At 51.7% G+C, this 12,471-nt stretch overlaps 1 protein-coding gene across 1 annotated transcript in view; it reads right to left on the minus strand.

The window, feature by feature from the left end:
• The window catches only part of LOC140397295 (probable E3 ubiquitin-protein ligase HECTD4), a 561,188-nt gene that overhangs the window by 18,680 nt on the left and 530,037 nt on the right, over nucleotides 1-12,471 (minus strand). The window contains 1 exon segment of the mRNA XM_072486148.1: nucleotides 331-526. Within this exon segment, the coding sequence (XP_072342249.1) occupies nucleotides 331-526 (196 nt within the window).

Raw genomic sequence — 12,471 nt, forward strand, 5'->3', positions numbered from 1 at the left:
CATGAGTTAGCAACTGCAAGGTTTCTTGCTACTTAACAGTCAGAAATTGCATCATTCTCCATTTTGATCAATTTTCTGAAAAATAAATAATTACGCTCATTTATGCTACAATATCATCTCTGGTGATACACAATTTCAGGCAGGAACAGTAAAATCACATTTGCTACATCTAAATAATGCTGTGCTGCTAATTTCCAAATCGTTCTGCAGCATAAATTGGAGGATGTTGAACAATGTACTGCAATGAGACAGGTTTAACGGAAGGTGAGGTACACTGATGATCAAAGTGGTTTCAAGGACTAGTTCCTGAACTTCATGACTGATGAGCACCTTTAGAAATTCCAGGTTTATGTAGGGCAGTCCACATGTCCTCAGCTCCATTTCCAGTGGTGTTGGCAATGTCAGAAGTTGTAAAGGAATGATGGAGCCAAGTCCTGCGCGCACTGCCGTCATGCAGTCAGTGTTCTCAATCTCTTGTAGCCTCAGATTGCGGATTGCTGATGCATATGCATCTTTATTTTCCCACCTGTACAAAATGAAATTAACATTAGGGCTTTAATCATGATATAAGGAAATAAATGACATGCCAATTGCTCAACATTTTGCAAGAACAAAGAAGAGGTTAGGAAGGATATGGTTGAAAGAGGTTCTAGCAATTGAGACTTGCTCTATCTTTCCTAAAAGCTTTTCTCTCTCGATTCATCCCCTCTTATTTAAAAAAAAAGTCCTCCTATTATTCCAGAGCGGTGGTCCACAACCTTTTATATGTCATGGCACATCTCTATACTATAAACTTATTTTGAGGCACGCCTCTTAGTATCTGTCTTCTTCCCTTACTTAGAACTTAGTTTTTCACCCTGTCCTCTCCTCTGTTTTTTATTTTTTAAACCTCTCCCTGTCTCCTTCACTTCTCTGAGGATTTTTGAGTTTTGGCTTTTTGTGCAGGCATATGGGACCTTTGTCTTCAGCTCCAAGTACGAAGATAAAAACTCTGAACCAGGCATGTGCGGCTCTTTCCCAACCAGCGCTTGGGAAAATGGCCCAAGATTCCTTGGGACTTGGAGATGCCAACCACAGCTGAAGACAAAGTTAGTTTTGGTTTAATTACATGAATTTTGAATTGTTTTGAATCTTTTTTCATGGCACATTTGGGGCAGGGGGGGGGGGGAAGAGGAGGAGGAGGGGATGAGGAGGGGGGGAGGAGGAGGGGGGAGGAGGAGGAGGGGGGAGGGGGAGGGGGGGAAGGGGGAGGGGGTGGGGAAGGGAAGGGGGAGGGGGGAAGGGAAGGGGGAGGAGGGGGAAGGGGGAGGAAGGGGGGAGGGAGGGAGGGGGAGGGGGGAGGGAGGGGGAGGAGGGAGGGGGAGGAGGGAGGGGGAGGGGGAGGAGGGAGGGGGAGGGGGAGGAGGGAGGGGGAGGAGGGAGGGGGAGAAGGGAGGGGGGAAGGGAGGGGGAAGGGAGGGGGAAGGGAGGGGGGAAGGGGGGGAAGGGAGGGGGGAAGGGAGGGGGGGAAGGGAGGGGGGAAGGGAGGGGGGAAGGGAGGGGGGAAGGGAGGGGGGAAGGGAGGGGGGAAGGGAGGGGGGAAGGGAGGGGGGGAAGGGAGGGGGGAAGGGAGGGGGGGAAGTGAGGGGGGGAAGGGAGGGGGGGAAGTGAGGGGGGGAAGGGAGGGGGAAGGGAGGGGGGGAAGGGAGGGGGGGGAGGGAGGGGGGGAAGGGAGGGGGGGAAGGGAGGGGGGGAAGGGAGGGGGGGAAGGGAGGGGGGGAAGGGAGGGGGGGAAGGGAGGGGGGAAGGGAGGGGGGGAAGGGAGGGGGGGGAAGGGAGGGGGGGGAAGGGAGGGGGGGGGAAGGGAGGGGGGGAAGGGAGGGGGGGGAAGGGAGGGGGGGAAGGGAGGGGGGGAAGGGAGGAGGGGGAAGGGAGGGAGGGGGAAGGGAGGGGGAGGTAGGGAGGAGGGAGGGGGTAGGGAGGAGGGAGGGGGGAGGGAGGGGGGAGGGGGGAGGGAGGGGGGGAGGGGGGGGGAAGAGGGGGGAGGGGGGGAAGAGGGGGGAGGGAGGGGAGGGAGGGAGGGGGAGGGAGGGAGGGGGAGGAGGGAGGGGGGAAGGGAGGGGGAGGAGGGAGGGAGGGAGGGGGAGGAGGGAGGGGGGAAGGGGGGAGGGAGAGGGGGAGGGAGGAGGAGGGAGAGGGGGAGGGAGGAGGAGGGAGGAGGAGGGAGGGGGGAGGGAGGGAGGGGGGAGGGAGGGGGAGGGAGGGGGGAGGGAGGGGGAGGGAGGGGGGAGGGAGGGGGAGGGAGGGGGAGGGAGGGGGGAGGGAGGGAGGGAGGGGGAGGGAGTGGCGGAGGGGGGGGAGGGAGAGGGGGGAGGGAGAGGGGGGGAGGGAGAGGGGGGGAGGGAGAGGGGGGGAGGGAGAGGGGGGAGGGAGAGGGGGGGAGGGAGGGAGAGGGGGGAAGGGAGGGAGAGGGGGGAAGGGAGGGAGAGGGGGGAGGGAGAGGGGGAGGGGGGAGGGAGAGGGGGAGGGGGGAGGGAGAGGGGGAGGGAGAGGGGGAGGGAGAGGGGGAGGGAGAGGGGGGAGGGAGGGAGGAGGGAGAGGGGGGGAGGGAGGGAGGGGGGAGAGGGGGGGAGGGAGGGAGGGGGGAGAGGGGGGGAGGGAGGGAGGGGGGAGGGAGGGAGGGGGGGAGGGAGAGGGGGGAGGGAGGGAGGGGGGGAGGGAGGGAGAGGGGGGAGGGAGGGGGGGAGGGGGGGGGGGAGGGAGGGGGGGAGGGGGGAGGGGGGAGAGGGGGAAGGAGGGAGGGGGAAGGAGGGAGGGAGGGGGAAGGAGGGAGGGAGGGGGGGAGGGAGTGGGGGAGGGAGAGGGGGGGAGGGAGAGGGGGAGGGAGAGGGGGGGAGGGAGAGGGGGGGAGGGAGAGGGGGGGAGGGAGAGGGGGGGGAGGGAGAGGGGGGGAGGGAGAGGGGGGGAGGGAGAGGGGGGGAGGGTGAGGGGGGGAGGGAGAGGGGGGGAGGGAGAGGGGGGGAGGGGAGAGGGGGGAGGGAGAGGGGGGAGGGTGAGGGGGGAGGGAGGGAGGGGGAGAGGGGGGGGAGGGAGGGGGGGGGAGGGAGGGGGGAGGGAGGGAGGGGGGGAGGGAGGGAGGGGGGGGGAGGGAGGGAGGGGGGGGAGGGAGGGAGGGGGGGAAGGGAGGGAGGGGGGGAAGGGAGGGAGGGTGGGGAGGGAGGGAGGGTGGGGAGGGAGGGAGGGGGGGGAGGGAGGGAGGGGGGGGAGGGAGGGTGGGGAGGGAGGGAGGGGGGGGGGGAGGGAGGTGGGAGAGGGTGGGGGGCAGAGGGAGGGGGGAGAGGGAGGGAGGGGGGAGAGGGTGGGAGGGGGGAGAGGGAGGGGGGAGAGGGAGGGGGGAGAGGGAGGGGGGAGAGGGAGGGGGGGAGAGGGAGGGGGGGGGGGCAGAGGGAGGGGGGGGGGCTGAGGGAGGGGGGAGGGAGGGTCTTCACGGCTCATGGCTGGGAACCACTGTTCTAGAGCACGGTTAGGTTTTGGGGCTGTGGGTATCATATCTTCAGTCATTCAAATGAAGACTTTCCATGGCTAAAACCTGGACTGCAATCAGGTGTGTCAGGAAAATATAAGAGAAATCCAATAACTTGGTCTCTACTAGTTATATATTTTTAAAAAAACTATTGGAAAATGTAAGTTGCTTAAAGGCAGGGACAGTATGGTTATTCAAATTGAACTAGTGCTTTCAATATGATGAGCCGAGCAACACTGTAAAAAGATGCTTACCTGCAGCAAGCTAGTAACAATGGGGTACAGAACACAAGGTTTGAATAAGGGGTTAGAGGTTCAAATCAGGAGACAAAATTGAATTTTGCATTTATACGGAAAGAGGTAGTCTCACAAAATGAAGGCAATTAAAGTTTATAGACTTCTGAAGATAAGGGAGGATCAAAAGGGAAAACCTGTACATCAGGAGATGATTAAACCAATGCAAGTGTAGCTGTTTTCGACCTCAGCAACTACAGGAACAGTCAGGGAGAACTAACTCTGAAGGTAGTGAAATAAATTGCTTGAACATAGAACATAGAAAATACAGCACAGAACAGGCCCTTTGGCCCACGATGTTGTGCCGAACCTTTGTCCTAGATTAATCATAGATTATCATTGAATTTACAGTGCAGAAGGAGGCCATTCGGCCCTTTTAGTCTGCACCGGCTCTTGGAAAGAGCACCCTACCCAAACTCAACACCTCCACCCAACACCAAGGGCAATTTGGACATTAAGGGCAATTTATCATTGGCCAATTCACCGAACCCGCACATCTTTGGACTGTGGGAGGAAACCGGAGCACCCGGAGGAAACCCACGCAGACACGGGGAGGACGTGCAGACTCCGCACAGACAGTGACCCAAATCGGAATCGAACCTGGGACCCTGGAGCTGTGAAGCAATTGTGCTATCCACAATGCTACCGTGCTGCCCTTAAGAACAAATAAATCTACACTATATCATTTTACCGTAATCCATGTACCTATCCAATAGCTGCTTGAAGGTCCCTAATGTTTCCGACTCAACTACTTCCACAGGCAGTGCATTCCATGCCCCCACTACTCTCTGGGTAAAGAACCTACCTCTGATATCCCTCCTATATCTTCCACCTTTCACCTTAAATTTATGTCCCCTTGTAATGGTTTGTTCCACCCGGGGAAAAAGTCTCTGACTGTCTACTCTATCTATTCCCCTGATCATCTTATAAACCTCTATCAAGTCGCCCCTCATCCTTCTCCATTCTAATGAGAAAAGGCCTAGCACCCTCAACCTTTCCTCGTAAGACCTACTCTCCATTCCAGGCAACATCCTGGTAAATCTTCTTTGCACCTTTTCCAGAGCTTCCACATCCTTCCTAAAATGAGGCGACCAGAACTGTACACAGTACTCCAAATGTGGCCTTACCAAAGTTTTGTACAGCTGCATCATCACCTCACGGCTCTTAAATTCAATCCCTCTGTTAATGAACGCGAGCACACCATAGGCCTTCTTCACAACTCTATCCACTTGAGTGGCAACTTTCAAAGATGTATGAACATAGACCCCAAGATCTCTCTGCTCCTCCACATTGCCAAGAACTCTACCGTTAACCCTGTGTTCCGCATTCATATTTGTCCTTCCAAAATGGACAACCTCACACTTTTCAGGGTTAAACTCCATCTGCCACTTCTCAGTCCAGCTCTGCATCCTATCTATGTCTCTTTGCAGCCGACAACAGCCCTCCTTACTATCCACAACTCCACCAATCTTCGTATCGTCTGCAAATTTACTGACCCACCCTTCAACTGCCTCATCCAAGTCATTAATGAAAATCACAAACAGCAGAGGGCCCAGAACTGATCCCTGCGGTACGCCACTGGTAACTGGGATCCAGGCTGAATATTTGCCATCCACCACCACTCACTGACTTCTATCGGTTAGCCAGTTCGTTATCCAACTGGCCAAATTTTCCACTATCCCATGCCTCCTTACTTTCTGCATAAGCCTACCATGGGGAACTTTATCAAATGCCTTACTAAAATCCATGTACACTACATCCACTGCTTTACCTTCATCCACATGCTTGGTCACCTCCTCAAAGAATTCAATAAGACTTGTAAGGCAAGACCTACCCCTCACAAATGCGTGCTGACTATCCCGAATCAAGCAGTGTCTTTCCAGATGCTCAGAAATCCTATCCTTCAGTACCCTTTCCATTACTTTGCCTACCACCGAAGTAAGACTAACTGGCCTATAATTCCCAGGGTTATCCCTAGTTCCTTTTTTGAACAGGGGCACGACATTTGCCACCCTCCAATCCCCTAGTACCACCCCTGTTGACAGTGAGGACGAAAAGATCATTGCCAACGGCTCTGCAATTTCATCTCTTGCTTCCCATAGAATCCTTGGATATATCCCGTCAGGCCCGGGGGGACTTGTCTATCCTCAAGTTTTTCAAAATGCCCAACACATCTTCCTTCCTAACAAGTATTTCCTCGAGCTTACCAATCTGTTTCACACTGTCCTCTCCAACAATATCGCCCCTCTCATTTGTAAATACAGAAGAAAAATACTCGTTCAAGACCTCTCCTATCTCTTCAGACTCAATACACAATCTCCCGCTACTGTCCTTGATCGGACCTACCCTCGCTCTAGTCATTCTCATATTTCTCACATATGTGTAAAAGGCCTTGGGGTTTTCCTTGATCCTACCCGCCAAAGATTGTTCATACCCTCTCTTAGCTCTCCTAATCCCTTTCTTCAGTTCCCTCCTGGCTATCTTGTATCCCTCCAATGCCCTGTCTGAACCTTGTTTCCTCAGCCTTACATGAGTCTCCTTTTTCCTCTTAACAAGACATTCAACCTCTCTTGTCAACCATGGTTCCCTCATTCGACCATCTCTTCCCTGCCTGACAGGGACATACATATCAAGGACACGTAGCACCTGTTCCTTGAACAAGTTCCACATTTCACTTGTGTCCTTCCCTGCCAGCCTATGTTCCCAACTTATGCACTTCAATTCTTGTCTGACAACATCGTATTTACCCTTCCCCCAATTGTAAACCTTGCCCTGTTGCACGTACCTATCCCTCTCCATTACTAAAGTGAAAGTCACAGAATTGTGGTCACTATCTCCAAAATGCTCCCCCACTAACAAATCTATCACTTGCCCTGGTTCATTACCCAGTACTAAATCCAATATTGCCCCTCCTCTGGTCGGACAATCTACATACTGTGTTAGAAAAGCTTCCTGGACACACTGCACAAACCCCACCCCATCCAAACTATTTGATCTAAAGAGTTTCCACTCAATATTTGGGAAGTTAAAGTCGCCCATGACTACTACCCTATGACTTCTGCACCTTTCCAAAATCTGTTTCCCAATCTGTTCCTCCACATCTCTGCTACTATTGGGGGGCCTATAGAAAACTCCTAACAAGGTGACTGCTCCTTTCCTATTTCTGACTTCAACCCATACTACCTCAATAGGGTGATACTCCTCCAACTGCCTTTCTGCAGCTGTTATACTATCTCTAATTAATAATGCCACCCCCCCACCTCTTTTACCACCCTCCCTAATCTTATTGAAACATCTATAACCAGGGGCCTCCAACAACCATTTCTGCCCCTCTTCTATCCAAGTTTCCGTGATGGCCACCACATCGTAGTCCCAAGTACCGATCCATGCCTTAAGTTCACCCACCTTATTCCTGATGCTTCTTGCGTTGAAGTATACACACTTCAACCCATCTCCGTGCCTGCAAGTACTCTCCTTTGTCAGTGTTCCCTTCCCCACTGCCTCATTACACGCTTTGGCGTCCTGAATATCGGCTACCTTAGTTGCTGGACTACAAATCCGGTTCCCATTCCCCTGCCAAATTAGTTTAAACCCTCCTGAAGAGCACTAGAAAACCTCCCTCCCAGGATATTGGTGCCCCTCTGGTTCAGATGCAACCCGTCCTGCTTGTACAGGTCCCACCTTCCCCAGAATGCGCTCCAATTATCCAAATACCTGAAGCCCTCCCTCCTACACCATTCCTGCAGCCACGTGTTCAACTGCACTCTCTTCCTATTCCTAGCCTCGCTATCACGTGGCACCGGCAACAAACCAGAGATGACAACTCTGTCTGTCCTGGCTTTTAACTTCCAGCCTAACTCCCTAAACTTGTTTATTACCTCCACACCCCTTTTCCTACCTATGTCGTTGGTACCAATGTGCACCACGACTTCTGGCTGCTCACCCTCCCCCTTAAGGATCCTGAAGACACGATCCGAGACATCCCTGGCCCTGGCACCCGGGAGGCAACATACCTTCCGGGAGTCTCGCTCGCGACCACAGAATCTCCTATCTATTCCCCAAACCATTGAATCTCCAACAACTATTGCTTTTCTATTCTCCCCCCTTCCCTTCTGAGCCCCAGAGCCAGACTCAGTGCCCGAGACCTGGCCGCTAGGGCCTTCCCCCGGTAGGTCATCCCCCCCAACAGCATCCAAAACGGTATACTTGTTTTGAAGGGGAACGGCCACGAGGGACCCCTGCACTGTCTGCCTGTTTGTTTTTCTCCCCATGACTGTAATCCAGCTATTCTTGTCCTGTGCCTTGGGTGTGGTTACCTCCCTGTAACTCTTCTCAATCACCCCCTCTGCCTCCCGGATGATCCGAAGTTCATCCAGCTTCAGCTCCAGTTCCCTAACATGGTCTTTGAGGAGCTGAAGTTGGGTGCACTTCCCGCAGGTATAGTCAGCGGGGACACCGGTGGTATCCCTCACAACTCACATTCTACAGGAGGAGCATGTAACTGGCCTAGCCTCCATCCCCTCTTACCTTACAGAATATAGCTGCCGTGTGGACTAACTAGATCTCCGCCCTCCGACTCTGCTCCCAGTCAGCTACACTTTCTGTAAACTCCTGGCTCCCTTCTCACTATTTGCGGAAATGTCGGCTTGGTACTGAGTAAAGTTAGAGATACTGTGTATAGCCATTGTCTTAGTTAAGGGTATTTGCGGTTTATTTTATTGTTGCTTATTTTATTGTTTAATAAACCTTTTGTTATATTTAAAATAATCATAAAATATCTGGGATATCATTCTATGGATTTCAAACAACAAAGAAAAGTACAGCACATGAACAGGCCCTTCGGCCCTCCAAGCCCGTGCCGACCATGCTGCCCGTCTAAACTAAAATCTTCTGCACTTCTGGGGTCCGTATCCCTCTATTCCCATCCTATTCATGTATTTGTCAAAATGCCCCATAAGCGTCACTATCGTCCCTGCTTCCACCACCTCCTCCGGCAGCGGGTTCCAGGCACCCACTACCCTCTGTGAAAAAAACCTGCCTCGTACATCTCCTCTAAACCTTGCCCCTCGCACCTTAAACCTATGCCCCAAGTAATTGACCCCCCTACCCTGGGAAAAAGCCTCTGACTATACACTCTGTCTATGCCCCTCATAATTTTGTAGACCTCTTATCGGGTCGCCCATCAACCTCCGTTGTTCCAGTGAGAACAAACCGAGTTTATTCAACCTCTCCTCATAGCTAATGCCCTCCATACCAGGCAACATCCTGGTAAATCTCTTCTGCACCCTCTCTAAAGCCTCCACATCCTTCTGGTAGTGTGGCGACCAGAATTGAACACTATACTCCAAGTGTGGCCTAACTAAGGTTCTATACAGCTGCAACATGACTTGCCAATTTTTATACTCAATGCCCCGGCCAATGAAGGCAAGCATGCCGTATGCCTTCTTGACTACCTTCTCCACCTGCGTTGCCCCTTTCAGTGACCTGTGGATCTGTACACCTAGATCTCTCTGTCAATACCTTGAGGGTTCTACCATTCACTGTATCTTCCCTACCTGCATTAGACCTTCCAAAATGCATTGCCTCACATTTGTCCGGATTAAACTCCATCTGCCATAGAACATAGAACAATACAGCGCAGTACAGGCCCTTCGGCCCACGATGTTGCACCGAAACAAAAGCCATCCAACCTACACTATGCCATTATCATCCATATGTTTATCCAATAAACTTTTAAATGCCCTCAATGTTGGCGAGTTCACCACTGTAGCAGGTAGGGCATTCCACGGCCTCACTACTCTTTGCGTAAAGAACCTACCTCTGACCTCTGTCCTATATCTATTACCCCTCAGTTTAAAGTTATGTCCCCTCGTGCCAGCCATATCCATCCGCGGGAGAAGGCTCTCACTGTCCACCCTATCCAACCCCCTGATCATTTTGTATGCCTCTATTAAGTCTCCTCTTAACCTTCTTCTCTCCAACGAAAACAACCTCAAGTCCGTCAGCCTTTCCTCATAAGATTTTCCCTCCATACCAGGCAACATCCTGGTAAATCTCCTCTGCACCCGCTCCAAAGCCTCCACGTCCTTCCTATAATGCGGTGACCAGAACTGTACGCAATACTCCAAATGCGGCCGTACCAGAGTTCTGTACAGCTGCAACATGACCTCCCGACTCCGGAACTCAATCCCTCTACCAATAAAGGCCAACACTCCATAGGCCTTCTTCACAACCCTATCAATCTGGGTGGCAACTTTCAGGGATCTATGTACATGGACACCTAGATCCCTCTGCTCATCCACACTTCCAAGAACTTTACCATTAGCCAAATATTCCGCATTCCTGTTATTCCTTCCAAAGTGAATCACCTCACACTTCTCTACATTAAACTCCATTTGCCACCTCTCGGCCCAGCTCTGCAGCTTATCTATATCCCTCTGTAATCTGCTACATCCTTCCACACTATCGACAACACCACCGACTTTAGTATCGTCTGCAAATTTACTCACCCACCCTTCTGCGCCTTCCTCTAGGTCATTGATAAAAATGACAAACAGCAACGGCCCCAGAACAGATCCTTGTGGTACTCCACTTGTGACTATACTCCATTCTGAACATTTCCCATCAACCACCACCCTCTGTCTTCTTTCAGCTAGCCAATTTCTGATCCACATCTCTAAATCACCCTCAATCCCCAGCCTCCGTATTTTTTGCAATAGCCTACCGTGGGGAACCTTATCAAACGCTTTGCTGAAATCCATATACACCACATCAACTGCTCTACCCTCGTCTACCTGTTCAGTCACCTTCTCAAAGAACTCAATAAGGTTTGTGAGGCATGACCTACCCTTCACAAAGCCATGCTGACTATCCCTGATCATATTATTCCTATCTAGATGATTATAAATCTTGTCTCTTATAATCCCCTCCAAGACTTTACCCACTACAGACGTGAGGCTCACCGGCCTATAGTTGCCGGGGTTGTCTCTGCTCCCCTTTTTGAACAAAGGGACCACATTTGCTGTCCTCCAGTCCTCTGGCACTATTCCTGTAGCCAATGATGACATAAAAATCAAAGCCAAAGGTCCAGCAATCTCTTCCCTGGCCTCCCATAGAATCCTAGGATAAATCCCATCAGGTCCCGGGGACTTATCTATTTTCAGCCTGTCCAGAATTGCCAACACCTCTTCCCTACGTACCTCAATGCCATCTATTCTATTAGCCTGGGGATCAGCATTCTCCTCCACAACATTATCTTTTTCCTGAGTGAATACTGACGAAAAATATTCATTTAGTATCTCGCCTATCTCTTCAGACTCCACACACAATTTCCCATCCCTGTCCTTGACTGGTCCTACTCTTTCCCTAGTCATTCGCTTATTCCTGACATACCTATAGAAAGCTTTTGGGTTTTCCTTGATCCTTCCTGCCAAATACTTCTCATGTCCCCTCCTTGCTCGTCTTAGCTCTCTCTTTAGATCCTTCCTCGCTACCTTGTAACTATCCATCGCCCCAACCGAAACTTCACACTTCATCTTCACATAGGCCTCCTTCTTCCTCTTAACAAGAGATTCCACTTCCTTGGTAAACCACGGTTCCCTCGCTCGACGCCTTCCTCCCTGTCTGACCGGTACATATTTATCAAGAACACGCAGTAGCTGATCCTTGAACAAGCCCCACTTATCCAGTGTGCCCAACACTTGCAGCCTACTTCTCCACCTTATCCCCCCCAAGTCACGTCTAATGGCATCATAATTGCCCTTCCCCCAGCTATAACTCTTGCCCTGCGGTGTATACTTATCCCTTTCCATCATTAACGTAAACGTCACCGAATTGTGGTCACTGTCCCCAAAGTGCTCTCCTACCTCCAAATCCAACACCTGGCCTGGTTCATGACCCAAAACCAAATCCAACGTGGCCTCGCCTCTTGTTGGTCTGTCAACATATTGTTTCAGGAACCCCTCCTGCACACACTGTACAAAAAACGACCCATCTATTGTACTCAAACTATATCTTTTCCAGTCAATATTTGGAAAGTTAAAATCTCCCATAATAACTACCCTGTTACTTTCGCTCATATCCAGAATCATCTTCGCCATCCTTTCCTCTACATCCCTAGAACTATTAGGAGGCCTATAAAAAACTCCCAACAGGGTGACCTCTCCTTTCCTGTTTCTAACTTCAGCCCATACTACCTCGGCAGAAGAGTCCCCATCTAGCATCCTCTCCGCCACCGTAATACTGCTCTTGACGAGCAGCGCCACACCTCCCCCTCTTTCCGCCCAAGTCTCCAAACGATCTAAATCCTGCTGTATCCTCTGACAGTCCTCATCACGATCCGCAATTCCACCAACCTTTGTGTCGTCTGCAAACTTACTTATCAGACCAGTTATATTTTCCTCCAAATCATTTATATATACTACGAACAGCAAAGGTCCCAGCACTGATTCCTGCAGAACACCACTAGTCACAGCCTTCCAATCAGAAAAGCATCCTTCCATTGCTACTCTCTGCCTTCTATGACCTTGCCAGTTCTGTATCCATGTTGCCAGCTCACCCGTGATCCCTGAACGGTTCTTCACATTATTTCAAGTTTCCCTCCTGGGATTTGGAATAACCTGGCGTTTACCATCAGCTACATTCTTAACATGAGGCACCACGCTGGCGCAGTGGTTA

This window comes from Scyliorhinus torazame, chromosome 1 (genome assembly GCF_047496885.1).
Source record: "Scyliorhinus torazame isolate Kashiwa2021f chromosome 1, sScyTor2.1, whole genome shotgun sequence".
Taxonomy (NCBI): domain Eukaryota; kingdom Metazoa; phylum Chordata; class Chondrichthyes; order Carcharhiniformes; family Scyliorhinidae; genus Scyliorhinus; species Scyliorhinus torazame.